This window comes from Dermacentor variabilis, chromosome 7 (assembly GCF_050947875.1).
Source record: "Dermacentor variabilis isolate Ectoservices chromosome 7, ASM5094787v1, whole genome shotgun sequence".
Classification (NCBI taxonomy): domain Eukaryota; kingdom Metazoa; phylum Arthropoda; class Arachnida; order Ixodida; family Ixodidae; genus Dermacentor; species Dermacentor variabilis.
In genome coordinates this window covers 172,388,844-172,413,963 of record NC_134574.1, presented here as the reverse complement: position 1 = coordinate 172,413,963, position 25,120 = coordinate 172,388,844, and the positions used below count along the sequence as shown (strand labels likewise).

The window sequence follows — 25,120 nt, the reverse complement described above, 5'->3', positions numbered from 1 at the left end:
TTAGTACATGACCGGGGTTGTTGGAGAAGCATGGGAGAGGCCTTTGCCCTGCAGTGGGCGTAACCAGGCTGATGATGATGAAGTAACACCAAAGGTCACGAGTTCAACTTCTACAAGTCGTTGTTGGTCCGAGTGGCTGAATTAACTCTATCTTAATAAACAGTGCCTAATTAACTATATCTTAATTAACCATGTCTTAATTAACACCACATGTCGTGGGCTCCATTCCCACCAAAGATTGTGGGTTCAACTCACACCAAAGGTTGAAGGTCTGACCCCCAATTTTTGTACCATTGAATTTTGGTGCCATTGAATTTTCTGGACAGTTGAATTTTCGACTCACGGGCCATCTAAGGCCTTTGCCTTAAAAAATACTGACGAGTATCAGAGCATCCTAGATAATATACTATGATACTGGCTTGTGTGAAGCAGTCTTGGTTTTGGTACCCCAGAAGCGGACGCGTCATTATGTCATCATGCAGTGTCATCATACAGTACCTGCGATTGCTGCAACGGCCACACACGAGCACAGCTAGAAATAATGTGTGCAACACTGTTAATTTCTTTCTGAGCAACGTCAGCCCATCCAGCCTTATTACTACTACATGATGTGAGCACATTTTAATGTGTGTCATAACATTGATACCTTTTTCTTGCAATGAAAAGACGGAAACAGGAAAACATGGATGTTAATCAGCATTATCCTGTCTTTTCGCCCATAACACAAGAAGAATGTACAAACAGCCACAAACTAGCACCTCTCATCACCATTTTGAGTGTCGTAACATTACAATAATGCTGATGATGTTACAATCAACTTTAGCACCAATTAAGTATACTAGTATAAGTGATTCCTAGCCTTCATACTTGCTAAGTGTCATACTTGCTATGTGCGAGAAGCCGAGTTTGTACAACTTGGAAAATGTTTCGGTACTCCTTTAAAGGAAACATGTCTTTAATGTTGCATAACACTTGTTACAGGCCAGGTCTGAATTGAACACAAAGCCTCTACTTAGCACAAATTTGGATAAATATGATCTCGAAATCTGCAGTAATATGCAGTGATTGTTCAGTTAATGCTTAAGTGTACTGCTGATAAATGTTAACTGGAACATCGGATGCATTTTGCTACTGACTTTAACCATTTCAGTGTCACTGACATGCCGGTTCATTTCCATGTTTCTGCTCCGCCATGTCACTGGCGTACTTGTGCGTTTTCCACTTTCTCCACTTGGATGTGCACAGTAACAGGAAGTTGGCGAGCTCTTAAGTAGTTGTACCATCTGTTGTGTATTTCTAGAAGCATATTTTCTCCTCTCTCTGGGTTTGCTCAGTCTGGGTTTTTGTTAGCAGCGATAGAATGCACCCCAGCATAGTCATTGCTGTACCACGCGGAATGCATGCTTCAATTGATGGGAGGCTTCATACAGCGCTATGGTGGCAATTCTGCATCCAAACATTGGTGAGTAGTGCAAGGCCATCACTCTTGTGCATTTCTGCCATCTGTCGTATGTTTATAAAAGTGCTTATTTTTTTTGACATCTTCCGCTATCTCTCGCATGCCACCTTTTAAAAAAAAGAAGGTGGTGTGCGAGAGAGAATGGGAGATGTCAGTGTGCTTTTCTAGGATGGCTTTGCCCTCTATCGTATCCCTTTCATCTGTAGCTATCTGTGCCATCTTTTGCTCTCTTTGCTTTGTCTGGTTGGGTTCAAATAAACTAAAGCACTCCTTCCTTTGGCGTGGCCATGTGATCACACTGAGATGATTGCAAAAGGATGGATAGGTGGGCTAGTTGGTAACGCATATTAATAAAAGCTTAGAGCGCTAAAAACATGAAAGATGTAGAAAAATAAACACAAACCACACGCACTCACTCGTAACTGATGTTTAATGCACATATGAAAAAATACATATATAGAAAATGGACACTTCGCACATTTCAAGATGAGGTATAAAAACAGCATGCATCTAAGGCACATGTGAATATCGATTAATAGAATTGAATTCTTTATCATGTAGTAATAAGGATGGTTGGCTTACACACAGCGCGGCATTTTTGGTGATATGATAGGCTTCTGAGATTTCTTGTGTGGTTTGGTTAATGTGACAGAACAAAATAACTGTTTTCGAAGATGAGTTTACACAGACATGATTTACAATGTAAGACAAGATGAGAGGATGGCGCACCGTTTAATAAATTTTTGTGTTCTCTTAGGCATATGTTGACACATCTGCCTTTTTGACCAATGTACACATGACCACAGCTTAGGGAAATTCTGTATACTACTCCTGAGACACAATCGAAAAAATGATTAACATGTTTCTGGCTGCACCCTCTATCACCCACTGACATGGCCTGCGCCCTTCAGTGCACAATGGAGCAAACGCGACTATGCCTGTGTGGTGCAGAAAATGCCACCTGAAGACCACAATGCTTTGCCACATTTTTTAGGCTGTGTCAAATTTTATGTACGTAGGGGATAACTGCCAATTTTTCATTTCCTTCATTTTGAACAGAAGGACGACTCCCGCATTTTTCTTGCTTTGCGATGCGCACAAGCTTTTCCCAAACTGATGTGATGAGGTACATAGGGTAACCCGTGGCCTTAAGGTGTTCCACTTGCATTCGAAAACTCATGCTCAACTTGTGCACGCAAGTTTTTTTCCAAGGCCGCGCGTAAGCATGACAGAACAATTCCGCGCTTCACAATTTTTGAGTTGCCCGATGCGAATTCTAAAATAGGTTTTGTAGATCTTGGATTGTAGTGCCAGCAAACATGATCCGAACCGAAATTCATGCGCAAGTCAAGAAACTGTAATCTATTATTGCTCGGCCGCTCGGAGGTGAGGTTTACACCCATGCCTTTTTGAAAGCAATCAACAATCTCGTCCATTCTCTGTGACGCACGTGATCTGCCAATAAAAATCAAATAATGGTCCACATATCTGAAGACTGCTATACCCTCTGGAAGCTTGGCGTTTAAAGCGCTATCTACAGCGGCAAGAAATATAGAACTTAACATTGGTGCCACGCAAGAACCTATACAAACACCTGACTTCTGCATATATAGTTTTCCGTGCCAAATCGCGATGGTAGATTTTAAGTAGAAGGTCAGAATTTCAGAATTTCCAATAATGACTCAACCGAGATGCCACATCTATTCCTAAAGGCAAGTTCGTTGTTACATTCTACAATACTATCGTCAATACGGCTTAACAATTTGTCATGCGGCAAGGAATAACACAGATCAACTACGTCAATGCTGAAGGCTGTGAAGCCAGCAAGGTCATTCCAGTTAAGGTGCTCCCCAATAATGCCAGAGTTGTTAGCATAAAAAGGATCTGTTATGGTTAACGCAGAAAAGTGCTTCTGCAGATACTTAGACATGGCTAGCTTCCAGGTGTCCTTTTCCGACACAATTGCTCTAAACAGCATTTCCGGTTTGTGTGTTTTGATCGTGAAAAACCACACGAGAAATCTCGGAAGCCTATCATATCGCCAAAGATGCCGCGCTGTATGCAAGCTAACCATCCTTATTACTACATGATAAAGAATTCAATTTTATTATTCAATATTTGCATTGCCTTAGATACATGCAGTTTTCATAGCTTTCTCTTGACATGTGTGAAGCATCTATTTTCTATTTATGTATTTTTTCATACGTGCATTAAACGTCAGTTGTGAGTGAGCATGTGTGGTGTGTGTTTCTTTCTCTACGTCTTTCGTGTTTTTAGCACTCTAAGTTTTTATTAACGCACTGAGATGGCTGCTCGCATGACGCCTTCAACTGTTGATTGGAACCGCGGCTCTTCCAACTCCAAACAGGAGCCAAGCTCGAACTTGGAAGATGACAGCATGTCGTCCGAGGAAGAGGCAACTTGAACCGCATCGGATTTTGACCCTAACACCGTGAAAAAGTGCCAAGATTGATGGCATTGTTGAGGCTGCAACAGCTTTTATTGATTTTATGCTGTGGGATTGTATTCCTTTTGTCATACATACCAAGGTAGCATTTGCAATTATCCATGTCATTCTTACCCCTTCTGCATAACCATGAATAGACTGTTGCGTTCATTTCATAGTATCTGAGAACAAAAACCCAATGCTGAGCAAGTGTCACCTCTGAAAAGTACCCTACACTCAAAGGGTTATGGTGCATTTCTTGAAAGCACAGGAATTCCACTAAGTGGATTTGACATTGATATTGCCAGGCTTCAATACTGCACAATTGGAATATGTGTGCATATATGAACAATTTCAAGTTATCTCGTAAAACCTTATTTACTAGCATTCAAACGTAATTGGTCGTGCAAGAAATGTCAACTTATTCAAGAAACCCAAACTATGGGACAGAATTCCGCAATCTGCCACAAGAGACTTCTAATAAGTCTGTTTCCATATTTACAAGTCACCCATTATATTGGGGGCGAGCTCTACCACTGGAAAAGCTGGCGCTGTTGTCGGCGTGATGTGGTATGAGGGATCACGTGGACAGAGCGGCCGCGTCGGCTGCTTCGGAAGCGCGGAAGTGAGCTGAAAACGAAAGTTTAAAGTCCCACCTGTGCTGCGGTTCTGATTAAGTGAGGAGGTTTTCTCACTTCGGGTGCCTACATGACAACACCTGAAAGCGTTATAATAGGTAGTGGCTGCCTTTGAAGGCGTCGAACATGGTAGGCTACTGCTTGGTCCACAGTGCCAGATGTACACAACGGAGCCCTGTGCCAGCCTTCACACGCACCTGCGGGACAAGAAGCTGCGTGAAGCTTAGAACTAACTGGCACGCAGCCATCGGCTACGACTCGGTTGTGCAGCAAGCACTTCCATGAGGAAGATTTCTGCTGTGGCGTCGGGTCTGCGATGTTCAGTGAGTAGCAGAAAGCGCACACTGAGATGTTCACCCGCACGCGCTATTCGACTAATGTCATGAAGCTCTAGTCTATGAATTTGTTGATGCAAGATACTGGCAAGTTCACTGGAATGGAAAGGGAATGGTAAAAAGCACATTAAAAAAAAAGGCATGGCATATGCTCATATTTAAGTTAGCACCAAACAATGAATGTACACTGGGTTAAGAAAAAGAAGTAGCAGGAAGCTGCTTGCTGTGAAGACCGATAAACATACATTGTGAGGCCACTTGCGAAATAATGATAGTGAAATGTCCAAGAATTAAAAAAAAAAAATTTAAAAAGTAAATCGTTGCAACAGCACATCACAAGTCGACGTAGGCGTCGAAGTCACTAGTAATAATGAAATTATTTTTTAACAGCTCTGATAGCGTCGATGCAACAATGGTCGCTTGTGTACTGTCAAATGCTCATATGCTGCCATCTAAAGCTCACGGCATGGTGCGAAGATGCACTCACAGTGAAAGCGAAACATTGTGCATGGACATGCATGCAGACATGCAGTCGGTCGCTGCGAACCCGTGCAATCGCTGCATTAAGGCTTCATTCTGTTATACTCCATTTGGTTATACAGACAACCCACTATAAGTGCATATTTCACATAGTTTGCTCGCAGCCATTGCCTACCTTTCCCGCAAGAAACCGGTTCGGGGGACTCCCATCGCGGCGACCGTGCGCAGTGGTTGTTCACTGTATGTATTCAATAAAAGTGTCTTTAAACCAGTCTGCGCTTCCTGTTTGTCCAAGATTATTATTTTGACAGTAAAGAACTTCTGTCGCTTGGAGAGTACTTACAGATATGTACAGGAGGGCTACAGTGTGGTGTTTTTATTGAGCGCCGAAAGCCAAACCTATGAGGAGTGCGCTGCGTTATCCCTCATACTGTGCAAGCAAGGCACTTCCGACAGATGGTGACTCCATAAGTCCCTGCCACCAGTACTGTAGGAGCCAAATAAACTTGGAGAAAATATCAAGGGAAAGGAAAAAGAAGACATTGAATAGATGGTCGGCTTGGGAACAAATCAGTAGGATGTAAGGTCTTACATTAAGCAGTTTCAAACCTCTTGCTGGGCATGTCTGCTGTAATACGCACACACAAACATAAAAATAGATTTAATAACCTGGTGGCTTCACAGACTTGACCCATGCTCTTTTCTCTTCCATGGCTGCAACTCCTTGCACTGTCTGTAGGTCAAAAGAAATAAGGAAGAGCATTGACATTTCTCACATATTTCACTTAAGAAACTCTAGGCATAGCTAAAGGATTTGGGGCACGCTTATGATATTTAAAGAGGCCCTGAACTACTCCTCGGGACTGGTGAAAAAATACAGTCCACGGATAATGCACGCTGCGGTGGACATCACTGCCAAACTTTGCAGTTGTTCGTGGCACGTGGATCTTGCAAGTGGAGTGCGAGGTCACCTTTCTCTCAAACGCTCTCTTTTCAACAGAATCCTGCTCCTCACTCTCTTCTAGATGCTTTATTTCATAATACTACTGCAGATTCCCATACACGGCTGCTACTGACAAATAGCTGGCATCAATCAAGAATGGTGTTCGGGTCAGTGTGCTTCTTCCTACTGTTACTGTGTATATTGATTGATGCAGTTTAAAAGCAGGCTGAAGTAATTAAGTAGGTAATTAAGGGCGCGACCAGCTTTTTAAGCGCACACACACACACACACACTATATATATATATATATATATATATATATATATATATATATATATATATATATATATATATATATATATATATATATATATATATATATATATATATATCTTTCTTTTTTTGCACTTGAAGAAACTTCGTGTGACCTCGAAGAATTGTCCATTGAAGTGATGGCCTTATATGAGAATTTACAAGACCTCATAGTAGGAGACAGTTCAATTTCACAGCCTGAGTCCTCTCCCACCCCCGAGTCCTCTCCCACCACAAAGAATCTGGCACCTCTCTGTGGTGTAATCTTCCTTCGTGTAATTGTATATTTTGCTATCACTAATACTGCTTCGCATTTCCGGCAAAACTGCAGCCTCTCTCTCTCTCTTCTTTTTTTTTCTTTTTCTGTGAGCCCTCAGTATAAGCGCTCCTGCACGCCACTGCTGTTGATTCTGATTTCGAGTGAATCCAGTTTGGCCTCATTTCGGTTACTGAGTGAATTATACAGGGTGCCCAAACTATCATGCACCAAGACTTAAAGAAAGAACAGTTGCGTTGCTCGAAGAAAACCTAGTGCATATTGTTTCCCGTACAGTGGAGTAGTTGCCAGTAATTCTTTCATTCTTGACATTTAATTCGACAATTGCAATGAATTATCTAATTCGAGAAGTGCTGTCCTAATTAGCAAAGTGTAAATGAGGCATATGTAGGCACCCCCAGACACCCCCAAATGACATATAACTTCTTTGTTTTCAGCGACATACTAATTGCACGAAACTTTTTCAGACTGGCAAACAAACTTCACAAAATATGAAAAATACTACATGACTGCGCTCCCACCCGCATCATAAAGCAGCGGCCTCAAATAAGCTGATTAAAAGCAACTGCATTGCCTGTCGCAAACCCGAAGAGATGGCACATCACCCTTGGTAATAGGGAAGGAACACCAACAGCAGGTTTCGTAGCGTTGAAGCTAGCTATTCCTTCCTCTCTACATCATTCTTATCATCCATCTCTCAAGGCCGACTGATCACACTCATAACAAAGGCTGTTGATAATGCGGCCGAAGTGCCGCTCTGACCACGCACGAAATGCGAACAGCAATGTAATGGGCATAGCATGTTTCAAAATCCCAGCTTTGTTTGCACCGCATCGACAGAGTGTGCATGCAGATATCTTTCGCTCCAGGAATTTGCTTCGGACCAAGGCCAAATTAAAGTGACGGTTTTATTTTTCATGAGCATATATACATGCTCCAAAAACAGGGTCGTGGGAAAAAATAAAAACGAAATAAACATACTGGGGAGCGACCCACATGTAGAGAAAAGGCAAAAGCGATGGGTTCAAGAAAGTAAATATATAGCACGTCTAAATGAGACGAATTGGCAATTGGGACGCCTGCACAAAAAACAAACAAAAAAATACATCAGCTTTCAGTGTGCCCTTATTATCTATGAATTCGTAAGCGCCGTTGAACACCAGCTGCTGCCTAGAGGATGTGTTCCAATAGGTCTCCTTTTGCAGCCACGCAGCACTCAGTCTGCTTTATCACATCTTCAGCGGCTTTCTTGATGACAGACACTCGAATTCTATGGCAGACATCCGTTATCCTTGTCTTTAGCTAATCTAACGTCCGTCTCAATCATGTAAGCACGATTTTTCACGTAACCCCAAAGAAAGAAATCGAGTGAAGAGAGGTCATGTGACCTAGCTGGCCAATTTAGAGGTATCTGCCTCCCCATCTATTGTGCATGAAAAGTCGCATCCAACCAATTTCGTACTCAGCTGCTGCTGTGTGCTGGTGCTCCATCTCTCTGTCATAACCATCACGCATGCAGCAGCTTCTCTCCAGCTCTGAAATGGGTAGGACACCTGTGATATGTACTCCTGAGGAGCAGGCTGCTTTCGCTGAGCAATGTTGTGAGCAGAACAGGGAACACGCGCGTCTACGCCGTCCCGATGCTGCAGCCCGGGTGCAAGAACAGGCTCGTGCAGGCGAGCGCAAGCAGCAACTGCGAACTGAGGATCCGCCAGCCTACCAAGCCGTCGTTTAATGAACCATCGGGAATATAACCCAGTGTGATAAACACCAGGGCCACGCGTTTAAGCTTCGCTGGTTAAAGGGACACTAAAGGCTAACATCACGTCAACGTGAACTGTTTAGAAACCATTCCAGAAATCTCACAATGCTTTTCTCATGCCAAGAAAAGACTTAGTTTATGAGAAAATTGCATCTGAAGGGTCCGAATACCTTTTTCGTAATTCAAATCTCCCGCCACCCAACTGGGGGAGTGGTGTTATCACCATTCTTTGCTGCTGTTGGTCAGTAAAATGGCGCCCGACAGACGGCAGTATCGAGTCAAGACAGAGTGGTGGATTCGACGCTGCAGCTGCTTCTTGTTCAATGGTGTAGACCGTTCGGCACCCTGTGACATCACATGCAAGTTGAATTCCCTGCTATTTGCAGTTTGTGCAAGTTTCGCAAGCCAGCAAAACCAGCGCAGCACTACGTGCTAATGAAACTACTGAAACCCGAAAGTGTGGGCAGCGCGGAGTTGAGCAAAAACAAAACCTTTAGACTGACCACATCGTTGTCAAGGGTAATTTCAACGAGTGTATTTCTAAAATGAAATGGAACGGAACAAGCAGCATTTTATTTCATCTTATAACACAACACAAGCATGCCTTTTGGAACGACTGGTTGAGTACCGGTGACAGAATTTAACTGAGGCGTGCTTTCATCATCGGGCAAGTAGTTGAATGTCCCGGAGGAGTCTCTAATTATGTCCTGCATTTACCTCAATTTCTCGATTATTAAGGCTCTGTTCGCGATAATATTGATGCCTTAGCGATTCTCAAGCACTAAAATATCACCTTAGCTTGACTTAATATTTGCCTTTAGTGTCCCTTTAACCATCTTTACGGAGTGCTTGGGCGATGATTTTTTTCTTCATTTCCTTCATTTCGTTCTTGTTAACTCAAAAGGAGCCTGTTCGAGGGCGCTGCTTTATGATGAGGATGGGAGTGTCGTCAGGTGGTATTCGCCATATTTCGCAGGGTTTCGTTATCAGTCGGAAAAACATAGTGCGCAATTGGTATGTCACTGAAAATACTGCAATTAGATGGCCCTTGGCTGTGCCTACATATGCCTCATTGACACTTCGATAATTAGCATAATGTGTCTCGAGTTAGATAATTAATTACCATTACCTAATTAAATTTCAGTAGTGAAAAAAATACTGGCAGCTACTCCACTGTACTGGAAACAATATGCACTAGGTTTTCTTCAAGTAAGGCATTGCGCTTTTTTTAAATCTTGGTGCATGATACTTAATTGGGACATCTTGTATATATTTATGACCTCTGCATGCAAGTGTTGATGTTTCCATCCCTAATAAATGTAAATTATTACAAGCTTTTTTAACGAGTCGTTAGCTTTGCTTAGTGGAGAGAGAAGTGATACTAAGACACATATCATTCACGTGCATTTCACATGCCATTGAAGAAAGACTCTGCCGAGGGGTGACTAAAGTCTACAGGTTTTTTTTTTTTTTTTTTTCAGGGTCAAAAAAGCACGAAATGCATTTTGAAGCGAGGTGAACATAAAGCAACATATTCATTCTCTAGGCATAAGCTATCGATACCTTTAGTGATACTTGTTAATTGGCTACCTCCTTCTTTTTAAATATATAATAAACTTTGGTCTGTGTATATATTTAAATATGGTGTATATGTGCATGGTGTTTACAGTGGAAATTTAAAACAATGTTGAAGTGAGAAAATATGAAGTGAATAGTACAAGTGAATATATGAATATGATATAAATATGAAATGAAGTGAAAACACAGACGACAGTGCTGTGCTCTGTGTCCCTCTCTTCATCCTGTTATTTAGTGCTGTTTACTTCTCGTAATACAACATCAAATTTGAACTGTTTGCCATGGTGACATTCAGTAGGTGAAGTGTTATGGCCACACCCCCCTGTGCCATAGCCTTCACAGTGCAAATCATTGAAGGAGCGGAAGCACCGCAAACCCTATGTTTAATTGCCAATAATTCCATTTCTTCTGTACGCAGTGAAGAACATTTTGCAGCAAAATATTTCTGAAATATTCTAATTCAACGACAAATGCATTTCTTGACTTCGATAGATGTGGTTCAGGCCCCTCTAAACAAAGGTGAGTATAAAGATATGTGTGCACATTTTTTGCAAGAAAGGACAGTGCGGCACATGCTCGGGAGTCTACAAGCATTGCATAAAAAGAATATTGCAAGCTACTGGTAGCTTGGGCACTCGGGAATCAAGATATACAGTATGGTCTACTCTTGCACAAAATTTGCAGGAACATAAAATTAATATGCCAGCACTGATTAGGGCTCAGTTCTATATGACAATCTGGAAAATATTTCTTAATCAGAATGTCTGTTCAATAAAATTGCCTGATTTTTCTGAAGCTGAAGTGTAGTGAAGTTATGTTGTACTGAATGCCAATGAGGCTTCCAATTTATAGTGAAACTGTCAGCTCATTAAGGCCAATCTGCTCGAAAGCATGGATGCATTAATCACTGCTTAATCACCGCTCCATGCGCAGTCACTGCCAATTCTGGGCAGGTTGACTGCGGCAGGTGCCGACAGTGAACAGCAGGCACCTTTTCAGATGGTCGCGGTTGCCATCATTTGCCACTTGTCAAAATGGTACTTGCTGTTGGCACATGTTGAATAATAATAAATCTAGCGCCAAAAACACGATCGGAGAGAGAGAGGAGTAGATAAAAAAAAAGAAAGGTAAAAAATTGTGTAAATGACACATCAGTAAGTTTGTTTGATTCAGAAATGCATTATCTGGAAAGTGTTTGTTAGTTTTGTTAGCATTAAGTGAGGTGCAAGCACAAATACGATGTGCATGCGTTGTGAAAAAGAATACTTTTATATGCTTACTGTCTGACAGCGCTCACCCTGTCTTTATGTCCTCCCCTCTCTGTGACCGTGTTTCCGGTGCTAAATTCACCTGTCAAAGATTATGAAATAAGAAGGGCCCCAGAAAGTTTGCGCCACATATCCCCATCTCTGGGTCTATCCGCCGTTCATGCAAAATGTCGACAGTCAGCAGTCGGTGCATTATTCACTTGAAACTTTCACACCCCCCGTGTAAATCCAAAGCTAGTCTTTTGATTACAAAAAGCTACAAAAAGAGAGCGCTGCGTGTCAATGAATGGTGTCAGGAACAAAGCTGCCGTATGGCGTGTCGCAAAGATAGTGACTGTGAACTACATTGGTGCCATACCATACACTAACTTTCATTGGCGAGGCAGTCGATTTGTTGGTTTTACGAAAGAGATCTGCATTGAATGAGCACCTGTTGTGTTGTGTACTTAATTCTAATTTTGTTTTTGCAGATTGGATTGAGATTTAGCAGATTGAGCAATGCAACACAGTAATTTTCAAACACACTCGACCCCACTCAATACAATATTCAAGTGCCAATATTGTTATAACTAATAATTGTTGTACAGGGTTGCATGAAAAAAAACATAGGCGACAAACATTCAAACATTTTAATTCAACACAAAGAAGTACAGTAGAATGCACTTATAGCACTACTGCTTTTAACAATACCGAGATGCAACAGTGAGAACCTGCACCGTTAACTTATGTGCATGTTCTGGCAAAATAAACCATTTATTACAATGCTCCCATGCCCCATTATTAGTTTTAACAATTAAATCTGGCTACTGGGCATCTGTGCCAAAAGGAAAAGGAAAGTGAAATCGAGGAAAAGAAAGAAAACTTGAGCCGCTTTGCCGCACCTCCTTTTGTGCAGCGCACCCTGCACGGCATGCTTTCGGCAGCCCTATCCTATCTTCCTTCCGACGTCAGTGAGAGGGTAGGAATGAAATTGAAGAGGGAGGCACGAGGCCAGCAATGGCATGTGACGAAAGCATGCCGTGCAGGGTGCATGGCACAAAGAAGGCTAAGGCACTGTGGCTCGCATTAAAACTTTTTTTCCCGTGGGGATTTCGCATTCTTTTTCTTTTTGGCACACACCCAGTAGCAAGATTTAATTGTTATAACTGATAACACGGCATGGGAACAGTGTAGTAAGCAGTTTATTTCGAAACAGAACATGCACAAAAGTTTACAGCGCATCGCCTGCAGATTGTTATATCTGATATATTGTTAAAACTAGCATCGTTATAAATGGGTTCGACTGTACATTTAATTTGAATTTTGCATTTGTGCAGTCATGCTTTTTGCATTGACCAAGCTCCATAGATTCAATGCTAGTTGACTTCAACACAAGGATTGAAACTGCCCATATGACTGGCTATCAATGACCAAAGTTATCTGCATTTAGCCTCCACTTCTTCCTACTAAAATAACTAGAGGGAAATAGATCATTCAGCTACCATGGAAATGATGGACAGTACAAAGTTTTCTCCAATCCTTGAGCTTGTAGCTTCAGGCATTCTTGTGGATTTGTTTATTACACTTTTTCTAAATTTCCAAGCAATCATATTTTTCTCAAGGCACAAAGCCAATAAGTCTCTGTGCACATACATAATCATTGTTACACTTTCAAATTGTTACACGTTTCATAATCAAATTGTTACATTTTCCAACGCAATATTTTCTCGGAAACTGATCTATTGCAATGTCATAAAGCCACCTAAAGCCAGAAGGATGATGTTTAGGCAAATCCATGAACAATTCACCATTTTCATGCCGGATGAAATGCCATGCTTGCAGCTTCTGTAGGCACCAGTGCCAGATTTCCCTCCAGTAAATTCTGTACGAAACTACAAGGTGCTAAAAATACAGGAGGGTCCTCACCGTGGGCAGATCAATGAGCTTCTGCAGCTCACTGGGACCCATGTGTTGAATGTGGTTGAAGTTCGATGGCGCAGATATCATCCTTGACCGCCGGTCACCACTGTGTTAAATAACAGACAAACAAGGACAGAAGACTATTTCAGCAGCATGCTTTCTCTTCATTAACATGTGATTCGGCTGTGTGTGTGTTCCAAGTGGAAACAGGAGTGGATTGATGAAGTGAAGCCTCCCATAGGATTTTATAACAGACCATTTACAAGGTTGCTTAACAGCAACACTTATCGTGCAGAAGTTACCAGAGGCCGATATGGCCTGCTGACCTTAGGACCTTCCCTAGATTGTATTTGCACACATGCAAACTTACTTTGTATCATGAAATAAAGCGTGAGTTAGCATTAACGTGTGTAATAATGCATTACAGTCCACACCCGTTACAATGAATCCTCATACAACATATTTTTGCATATAACAAACCATTCTTTTCACTTAGTACCTGCCATGGTCGCCCAGTGTCTTTGATGTTGCACTGCTAAGCCTGAGGGTGCAGGATCAGATCCTGGCTGTGGTGACCACATTTTGATGGAGGCAAAATGCAAAAACACCTGTGTACTGTGCGGTGGGTGCATGTTAACGAACCTCTTATGTTGATGTTCGTTAACATGCACCCAATGCACAGTACACTCGCCAGCCCCGACACAAGACGTACGGGACCAGCTCCGCTGTGGTGTACGTCAGCGCAGCCCAGTACTCTAATCGACCCCACACATATGCCATTTGCGCCTTTACAGGCCCAGGGCTCAAGGCACAGACAGCTTCGAGCTCTCTATGCGCTGCCGCCCCCACTGAAGCAAAAGAAGCCACCATTGCATTGGCTGTGGCCTCAACAGACGCCTGTATAGTTATGAGCGACTCCAAAATCGCCATAACAAATGTTGCACTAGGAATAGTGGCACAGACTGCGCTAAAGCTCCTACAGTCACTATACAACACAGACAAACCATGCTCAATAAAGTTGATATGGGTCCCGACTCATGCGGGGAATCCAGGGAACGAAGTGGCCCACCAACATGCTCGAGGATTCGTCAGCCGAGCAGAGGGTTGGCAAGAACAGGAGACCTCAAACGAAGTCCTGCACTCATATCACGACATCACCCCATATTACCGTCTTACACGACACACTACGCCCGCATCAGCGTCAGGATTTCGATAAGCGCCAGGATTTGTGCGTTTGCGGCCGCCGCTTTACACCCGAAGATTACTACTGAAATATTGTTTCGGGAGTCTGGCATTTGGGTAAATGCAAGTGCAAGAGGACAGGGCCAGGGTGTTTGACTGTGTCATTTCATGGGATGAACAGACGCGCAAACGTGAATGGTCTGCACGGTGCAGCCACCTGGTGGCACAGAGCCCAACCACACACAGAAGCAGTAACGAAATGTATTCTTCTTTGCTGCTGGTGTAAATTTTTCTCGGGAGTGTATTCATCAACACATTGTTTTTATAAATGTTTAAAATGTTTTACACTTGGTTAGAGCAGTATTAGCGCTTTTTTTGGCTGGTTAAGCTCTGCGCCAACAGGTGGCTGGACCGTGCAGACCAATCAGGCTGCTCACGTACCGTATTTACACAATTGTAAGTCGACCACTTTTATTAAATTTCAAAATTTGAAGTGGAAGGTTGACTTAATATCGAAACCAAAACATGGCACCACCAAAAAAGCGAGACCAATGGGAGCTACAACGTAGTTACAATTTTATGTTTACTCTATGGCCCTACCCATAGCTTTTCGCTATCCCACATGTTTGCTCGCTTTTCGAAACGGTTTTTCAGCATTTTTCAGGGTTTTACAGCACACACAATACTCATGAGGGGGTGTCGATAGTTGATGGAAGCGCCGCTGTTCCATTCGTGGCGACACCGTCAGAATGGTGGCGCTTGCGGGGAGTATCGGTAGTTCATAAAAGAGCAGGCAACAGGCAAAGAGAGGTTTCTCTTTGCCTGTTGCGCATAGCTTTCTCTATAGTTTGATGAAAGGCATTGGTTTGACGCGCTCCACTTGACTGCCAGCTACGTGCTACTTCTATGCTTCCTCAGTCGTCATGAATGCTCCAGGCCCACTAATCATTTGGCACTCATTCACAGCAGCGTCCAAGAGGGCTGCCATCCTTTACGCCGAAGAAACAAATCACTGCGCAGCGGGCCGCAAGTTCGATGTTTCTGAATGGGTGGTGCGAGAGTGGCGACTGCAGCGAAGCGAAATTTTCACCTGTGATGGCCTTTCCTATGTGCCGAAGGCTTTCCGGAGCTGTAGGCTAAGCTTGCGGCGTACGTTGCTGAAATGTGCGATTGGTCCCTGCCAGTGAAGTGCGACATTGTCATGAAACAAGCCCGGATCTTCGCCTTTTAAGGACCTGCTCCGCCGTGAGTATGAGTGGCTGGCAGCAGAAGACCACGAAATTACGCCAACCGGACCTGTCAAAAGAGCGTCCCTGACGGCTGCATGTGGTTGGGTGCATTCGGCATGGGCTGCTGTTCCACAATATGTCATGGTGCAGTGGTTTGCCAAATGTGAAATTTCGCGGGACGACGACGCACTGTGGAACCGCAGCAATGATGACGATGGCAGCACTAGTGAAGGAGAGTAGTCCAGTGACCATGTCAGCTACTGATAAATTTTCGTTATCGAATGTGCCCTCGGGTATGCACTCCTTTTTTCTTTCCCGTCACGCGATACGGGGGGGTCGACTTATATTCGAGTCGACTTACATTTGTGTAAATACGGTACGTCTACGCTAAAGGTCCTTCATCAGCTTGAGTTTATGCCTCCAGCCATCCATCGAAATGCCCAGCTCACCTGTGGTTACCGAAATACCAGACACATTCGGCGCTGCGATAGAATGCTCGCAACACATGTTGCTTCGATAGCTCTCACTTGGGGTCGACTGCCAAAAAGCTGGTGGAGAGTTCGGAGGGGCTTCACACGCTCGCTCCTAGAGAACTGGAAGTCGACGACACGATGTGCCATTATGACGCACAGCCACCGAAGGCAGAGCTTAGCTCCGATCACTCGGCAAATGAATTGAAGAGAAAATGCATGGAGGAGGGTAACTTGTAATCGTTCGTAGCTCTCTTAATATGAGATGGTTCACACAAATTGTGGTGCAAACAATTAACTTTAGCTGTACCGTACGCGTCTACAAAATTTGTCCGAACCGTTTCAGGGGCCCTTTAAGGAAAGCATACCGTGTCCTGTGACAATGGCCCCCTTCCCAGTTTTTATATGCTTCACCGCGTAACATTTCCGTATTGAGGCAAAGCGGACTTTCAGAAAATGGCATTTTGCAATGCGGCGCTGTGCTTTCCAAGCTTCAAAGCCATTGGTGAGGATTACAAAAGCGGAGTTAGCGCCTTTGCTAAGAGCGGCGAATTGTTTTAATGAAAAACATGGCCATGAACAGCAAGAAGCTTGGTAGTGAACGTCGAAGCAGCTAAACCTAGCGTTGCCGCAGTGGTGGGTACAACTGCCAGCGGATTTGCATGAGAGAGCAGCGGTTCGAGGTGGTGAGATAATCAATATGGCGGCGGTGATGGCTTCGATTAATGCCGCTTTGATTAATGCCGCTTCAATTAAGGCCATTTCGGACCTGCGGTCATGGCAAAAGGTCCGGAAAATTGTACGGCGAAGGTTTTTTGCGTCCGAAATTTCCGGCGTTCTTATACATTGACTCTATGGGGTACATGGCGGTGCCGCGAATGCATACGAATTATCGGGTATGTCCAAAAAATCGGACATCCAGAAAATCGGTTGTTGACTGTATACTGTTCTTGATCGCACGCGCCTCGCGCATTTTCTTTTTTCCATGGGATCTAGCAGCCACAAAATGTATCATACGATTGCAGTTTGGCGATGTACTGAACGTCGGTGCCAAAAGATTGTGTTTTCTAAGAGCAAGTGTAGCTCTATAGTTTCATTTTTTGTATTCTTGATCGTGAACATTGGCACAGGGAAATCATACGTAACGGGATCGTAGCAACGAGGTTCTATTGTACTTTTGCTGTGGCGAGGTGTACATACGGCAGCGCATTGCATGCTACTTTTGCGGCCACTCCAGGAATATACCAAAATCCACTTTATTTAAAGGAACGAACATACTTGCAGACAACTTCCCATTGCAGAGAGCTGCACAATATCCCATTGGTGCAGTTTTCGGGTCGATGATACAAGTGACTCAGCGCCGCCCGCCGCTGTCAACTCGATGCCAAACAACTGCCGAGGGTGCTGTTAAGCTTAACCAGCTTCGCTTCGAAGCCGTAACCACGGCGCTTCAAAAAACAACTGCCAACAATTACAAAATGCATTGATTTGAGAAAACTTTATTTCTCATAGCATCAATTTGCGCATAAAGAAGATAGGCTGCTATTCGTGCCTTCCAGACTGTGAAGTGTGTGAAGCAGTCAAGCCATCTCGCATGCAGTGCAGCAACAGCCAGAAATCAAAATTCATGCAAAATTCAATGCTTACAAATTTGGGCTAGAGGATACAGTGCTGCACATGCCTGGGATTCTCCTAGCATTGCGTAACAACAATGTGGTAAGCTATCAGTGACTTGGGTACATGAAGATCTCAAGATGTATACAGTATGCTCTACTCCTCGTAAAGGGAACACCAAATTAGTATACCAGAATTTATTATACAGCTCAGTTTTAGTATATGAAGGTTTCGAAAATATTTCTTTTTATCGCTAGAATTTCTTTTCAATAGAATCAAGTGCTTTTTTTTCTCGGAAACTAATTTATAGGTGGCGTTTTGTTGTATTGAGTACCAATCAGGTTCTCAGCTTACTAGTGGACCTGTGTTTTGTAGGTATCTTTAATTTATTGCATAGAAAGCTTTCCTTTCTAGTTTTTCTTCAAAATACAGAACTTTACGGCAGGTGGGTGATCGTAAGTCCAATCTTGATGAAAAATGCAAGACTGCGTGTCAAGCGACTCGATGACCACTCCCTTCTTAACCGGCGCTGACAATAAAGAGCAGGTGCTGTCCACACCATTTCATTGTCAGCTTCGGTGTGATTTGCAACCTGCGATTTTCACTCACCACCTCCCTCCTCCCACATTTATATCCGCTGCCTGCAGAAATGCATGCAGCCGGTCACGACACTTTCACACCAGCTATGGAAACCCAAAGCTTGTCGTGTGACGAGTTGTTTAAAGCAACAAAAGGAACGAGGGGAACGAGGGGACTCCATATGGTGTGTCACAAAGACTGCAGCTGTGAGCCACATTGTTACCATGCCATACACGCGCTTTCATCTGTGAGGCAGTTTGACAACTTTTGGAGTGTTGTGCAGCTGCTACAAATAGACCTGCGTCGCTTCAGCACCAAACCGTTACTTTAATCGTAGATGCCTGATGAAGCATCGTTGAGTAGGCCTAGTGGCACGGGAAGTGCGGCTGTGACGAAAAATCGCTGCTGACCGATGTGGTAACGGGCTGCAAGCTATCACGGAATAGCTGCCACTAATATGTTTGTACAGGCGGCTCATCAGTGATCAGTCCCGCGACCACGCGTACAGGTTAGATTGATGATTGTTGAAGCGGCATCCGTCGCCACATATCCTGCACGATCTGCATGCCTATTGGCAGCTAATCGGCCCGATCTTCGCACATACTTCATTGCTTTCTCAGTACTGTATCTACCATTGTTTTGTAGTAAAGGAGCAGTGCTTACCCCTTTTGTTTCTCGGCTTCACGTACTGAAAACCTCCGCCTGGCTCGTGTCACGAGTGCTGCGGCCATGGAGGAGGTGGATCCTCGTAGAGAGGGTGCCACATGTGACATGCCTCCAGTCATTACGGGACGATGGGACCCCAATTCTGTGGGCCCACAGATGCGAATCGCATGCTCTCTCCTATGGATTGGGTGCATGTAGATCACATGAGGCGCTTCGGTGACAAGAGTGAAGCACACCTGCCCATCACGGCACAAAGGCTTTGTCTGAAAATTAAAAAAAAAATATGGTATTACATTAATGGCCCATGAAATACATTTCAAGGCTGCACACAGGCTATGAAGTCGTACCACTGTAGATGAGATATTCATGTGTTGAGATGATTCAATACACAGCGATGAACAATTAAAGAGTACTAAGCAAATGATCACATCAGTTAGCATCCCACACTCCATGCTTGTTGCGTTTCAGTGTACTTGATGCGTTTAGCGGGACTAAGACAACAGCACAATACAATCACTGACCAATAATTTGGACTCAATGGGGCTTGCCAAAACGTCCAAATAATCAGGAGTTCGAAATACCTAGGGGTGGGACTGCGTAAAGACAATTTGGAGCAATATTTTGGAGCAATAAAATTGCATTTTGCAGCAATTTGGAGCAGATAAAATTTCATTTTGAAGTAGTATACAACAGGCCAATCTGAATTTCGGTGGAATAATGGAATATGGCAGCGCACTTTGAAACCATGATGAAACAGGATAAACAAACATGAGCGCTGTACTGCAACTGTCTTAAGCAACGTCTTAAGCTGAATTTTGAAGCAGATCACTCTGATATAAAGGTGTCTAATGCTACAAATTTGGGTAATAGTGCCTGTAGATTTTTTAATTAGTGTTAGCAATCCCAAAAACATGCATTCTGCAATAGTGAATGTGACATTTTTAAGTATAGCCTAAGACATTTTTTATCAATACATTTTTCTTTTACGTCCTGAGAGTGTAGGTGAAGTGCTTGGAAATGAGGAGGTGGGGGGACGTTCTACTCCAGCAGCTGTTGCGTATGGCACGGCCCCCATCTTGAAAGCGATCTGAAATGGGGAGGACAGAGTGCACCGAATGCCGATAGCCTTTTGTGCACTGTGTTTTCACCACTTAGTTCATGTTAAAGCAAGAGGCAGCATAAAAGTCTAATTGCCCGCTGCTGCTGCCGCACTTTCTCACTCCAGCATTTTGACAGCGAGTGCACATGGTGATGTAGTGAGATGTGTTCAGGTTTGCTTGTGCACGCGTCGCACCATGCTTGCCAATTTATTTAGTAAGTGAATGATGACAGGATTATACGATTGATGAAACTACTATCCTTACTTCCTACTTCCTACTAATTTGCTATCGTAATCGACGCTTCACCTTTCGGGAGAAACAACAACTCTTCTTTAAAGCCATTTTTGCATAACAGATCAAAGCGGTTCCAAAGCACCTAATGCTTAACTTTCTGGTATAAGTTATACCAGAGCGTTAAGAACAGATTAGAATAGTTTTATGTTGAACCGTATAACGTAAAACTATTCTAATCTGTTTTTATTCCAAATCCACCATTAGCACTTCGTGATAGGTCAAAATCGCTCAGGCCTCACCCATATGGGCATAAAAAAAGATTGGAATAGTTTTACATTATACCGGCCCTGGAGACAGAGACACCCGCCGCTGAACCCGCCACAGCGCGTGCCTACTGAATATTGAATTTGTTCGCAGCGCCCTCAGCCTACTTTTGTTGTTTTGTGCCTCAGCGAGGGAGTGCCGCACCGCCTGTCCCGCTCAACTGTATTCTAATAACACTGTAAAATACGGCCGTTTCAACAGCAGCAACAACAGATGGGAGTGGCCGTGTGCGCACCGGCCACTTGCTGGAAGCACTTAAAAGTCCAGTGTTATAAGCGCGAAAATTACAAGAAACTGTGTGGGAGGCGCCATCGTGCGGAATGTGAATGACTGCACTCTTTTTCATAGAAAGAGCTTGCTCGCTGTTTGTGGCCACCGTCGAAGCACACATGCCAAGACCGTTCTGGCGCATCGTGGCACAGGAATTTGAGTTTGTACCAAAATGGCATAACTGGCACAGGAGTCCAACCTCAGAATACTGTATTCACAAAAAAATAATTGACTTTATTCAACAAGTGGCCAAAACAGGTTCTCGGACTGTTGCTTTCAAAGCTACCATCAATCTCACGTAACCATAGGAAAGACGCAGCGTCTAGAAGCGACAGCATTCTTGCCACAGTGTCAAACATGCTATTTTTCGCATGACTGGCATAAGACACATCAGTGGGCCCCATCATTCTCGGCACAGTGCAAAAACGCTGCCACCCGTTGATGTGTCCGGTGATGGTCAAGCAAAATATTAAGCAAATGAATGCATCTATCAAAAGTGATTGTCCAAAAATGAGGCCCAAGTATGTCAAAGCATGTTGCCGCGCTCACATACACTCGTAGATGCCTGATGAAGCATCGTTGAGTAGGCCTAGTGGCACGGGAAGTGCGGCTGTGACGAAAAGGCGCTGCTGACGGATGTGGTAACAAGCTGCAAGCTATCACCCTTGGCATAGACATTTCGTGGCCGTGATTTTCTAGCAATGATTTTATGCTATTCCTTCTCACGCTTCATCAGTGGTCAGAGCAACGCTCTGCACATGTTATCAATGGGATCAGCCAGCAATGAACACATGATAAGAGTGACATAGGATGAAGCAAAAATAATCGCCACAAAATCGTGGCCCTTATCTCAGCCATTGTCATTCTGTCGTTACAGACAGCTGAAGGCATAGTCAATGCATGCGCCAAATTCTCATCAGTGACTCGGTTTCGCTAGTTTCAGTTTCACGGAGCGCCAGTGACATGGCCGACGACCATGCCAGCAAAGTCTCAAAACGAAGACATCGCTATCTCTGCTTGACTCGGTGGCCATATTAGTAGAAAGTTGTGAACGTGGAGTTCGAATTATATGACAATGTGCTGTAAGGAGCCCAAAATATTGGTCGTCCTTATACAGTAAGTTTATGGGGCTAGTGGCAGTTCCACCGAGCTTTCTGAATATTCAAGCATGCCCTAATTATTGGCGTCAGAATAATTGGCCTTTGACTGTATTTCTAGTGCATCAACTTTGGGCCAGTTGGTCCGACATGATTAAAGAGGAAAAGAACCGCGACGTCAGACGAGACATGACGAAGGAGTGGACGTGACGAACGTAACCTAAACTAACCTAACCTATACCGCTCATCCTGGCCACTCCTTCGTCTTGTCCCGTCTGAAGTCCCAGTTCTTTTCCTCTTTAATCTTAGTGCATCAGTCATGCCACCATGAATAAACATGAACATATGGATGTTAGTACGGCAGGCAGAAGTGCTCTTTATGCACCTTGCAATCATCTTTGAACTAATGTCTCTGAAATGCCATATAAGTAGTCCTGCCAAGAACACCCTCGCAGCTTCAACACACCTAACCGGAGCAGTAATCTTATAGAATGATGGAAATACAACGAATGCACATATCAGAATGCATGCTAAGCAGGAGTTAGTTATCGCTGGTCGGTTTCATGCATATAAATATGACAGGTCTAACCATGATAAGGTCTAACATTTGAGGGTATGATAATTTTTCCTTTCATGAACCTTTCTCCACGTTGTGGGATTTTGCAGAACTGATTTGCCATACTCAGTCTCCCTGTATTTTTAGTTGTCAATCAATTTGCCTTGCACTGCGATCTGTTAGCCTCCTGGTTAGCTCAGATGGTAGAGCAACCGTCTCAGAAAGGCGTTGTTCTTGGGTTTGAATCCCGGACCAGGATGAATTTTTCTTCAACTGCAAAGCCTTCTTTCTGAGAAAGCGATATGGGTTTCCATTGCAGCTTCATGCTACATTCGGGTGGATGGTAATTTTCTTTTCATGACATATTCCACTGAAGAAACATTTGCTCTGCTTGTAAAATGAAAGAAAAAAACATGATGTGGGAGTGGGAATGTGGTACGACTTGCCTTTTTGAGGTTCATTGTTTGCACCCAGTCCCCAGATGTCACCTCGAACACATCCACGTGGGATTCCATGTATACACAGAGGTACGAGTCAAAATAACCTGCACATGCGTTTACAGATCAGTTTCAGGCTGCAGCATGTTTCAGAGCTGTGACGATAAGAAAAAGAAACAAATGCACCAAATATGCAATGCATACACACTCAATGACTTTAGAATGAAGTGTATGACATCAAACATTACACGAAAAACCATCTGGCCAGTTAAAAGCATGTGTTAAAAGTTCGGTCACCCGCCAATCAAAAAAGGAAAAAAAAAAAAACAAGAGCTGACCATTTGGGGCACAACCCCAATTTGTTGGAACCAGAAGTTGTATGGAACTCACGTTAGCTGTTCCATATGAACAAATGTTCTGTATGAAACCCAGAACATCAAAGGTTATTATTATTATTATTATTTTGCTTAGTCAGTGACTCTATCCTTTAATCAAAATGCCGCAACAAAGAAAAAGAAAAGTGTCGTTTATGCAAAAGTACTTTGCTTAAGCTACATGTATACATGCAAAGTGTTTCAGAATGTGGTGCCTAAAAAATGTGACTTTCTTCCCGAACACGAAGCCTGACATTGATACATGAACTCTGCGAGTATCCGCACAACCTAGGCGTAAGTTTTTCAATTATGGTCTTCACTGTCAGGCAACAATGAAATTTGGTTTTTTGATGAGCAATGCATAAACTATTGGGAATGCGTGTACAAATGAACATAGAAATGAGCCAACTTGGCAGTGACATAATTTCACAACACGATGAAAGACCTGTCTGCAACAACAGAAAGAGTTCCAAGTTCAAAGTAGATGCAAATTCCTCTCAAAAAGTGAGTGTTAATCATAGTGAGATTTGTCATTTGTTTCATTTTTTGGTGCTGAAAATGTAACATGGATATGAAAAAAAAAAATGATGCATTTGTTGTTTTTCTTTCAAGTCTCTTTCCTCATATTCAATGCCAAAAGGCCAGATGAATCACATATTTTGCTCTGAAGAGGAAAACAATTGCAACTAAAAAAGTTTCACTGAAGTGGACAGACTGGCTGCAATTTATTTGACGTTTGACAGATATAACATTGCTGAAACCAATGCACATATATACATAGGATAAGGCACTGTCTACAGTATTTTATATATATGGCTACATCTGATTAATATATAGGATGTTTGCAGTGATGTTTCTAGGCTCTTGATGATTATAAAACATATACAGTCGACCCCCGTTAATACGAAGTTCACGGGGGCCGCAAAAGACTTCGAATTAAACGAACTTCCAAATAAGCACAAAACCCCAAAAACCGCACTTTATTTGTGGGGAAATCGAGTATTTTCTATAAGAAATATAGTCAGTCATCTTGCTTTGCTTCTTCTTGCCGAATCGCGCTGCTGAAAGCAAGTTCTGCAGGCTGTAGATGTGGTGGAACGCGTCTTCCGCGTTACCTTCAGCGGCAAAGAAGTGCTCCGCAAGAGCAAGGCCCGCAGCTACATCGGCAGCCTTAGGTTGCGGCTCGCCTTCAACGTCATCGTCGCTTTCCTGGGTCGCTTCCTGGGGCCGAATAATCTCTACAATTTCGCTATCCGTCAGCGCACCGCACGTTTCGACCGCCTTGTCTACGGCGACGTGATCTTCAAAATTGACGTCCCCGAGAGCGTCACCAAAATCAGTGCCGTCAAGCTCGCTTGTTGACGCTTCCTCCGCTGAAATTTCAGAGGCATCCTCTGAAGAAGCTGCCACAAAACCGCAAGCCCTGAAGCAGTTTGCGATTGTTTCTTGCTTCACACGATCCCATGCTCGCGCCAACATGTGGATGGCACTAAGCAGGCTCACCTCGTACTTTGTGGAGCTATCCATACACAAAATCATGCGCTCGAGGAGGTGCCGCCTGTACAGGACTTTAACATTCTTGATGATGCCT

At 43.4% G+C, this 25,120-nt stretch overlaps 1 protein-coding gene across 3 annotated transcripts in view; it reads right to left on the bottom strand.

The window, feature by feature from the left end:
- Positions 1-25,120, bottom strand: part of gek (serine/threonine-protein kinase gek) — a 320,768-nt gene that overhangs the window by 13,010 nt on the left and 282,638 nt on the right. For all 3 annotated transcript variants that reach the window (XM_075700310.1, XM_075700309.1, XM_075700311.1), the window contains 4 exons: positions 23,165-23,262; positions 19,135-19,400; positions 13,404-13,503; positions 6,028-6,091 (listed from right to left, as the gene is read on the bottom strand). In XM_075700310.1, the coding sequence (XP_075556425.1) occupies positions 6,028-6,091; positions 13,404-13,503; positions 19,135-19,400; positions 23,165-23,262 (528 nt within the window). The remainder of the gene's footprint in view (positions 1-6,027; positions 6,092-13,403; positions 13,504-19,134; positions 19,401-23,164; positions 23,263-25,120) is intronic.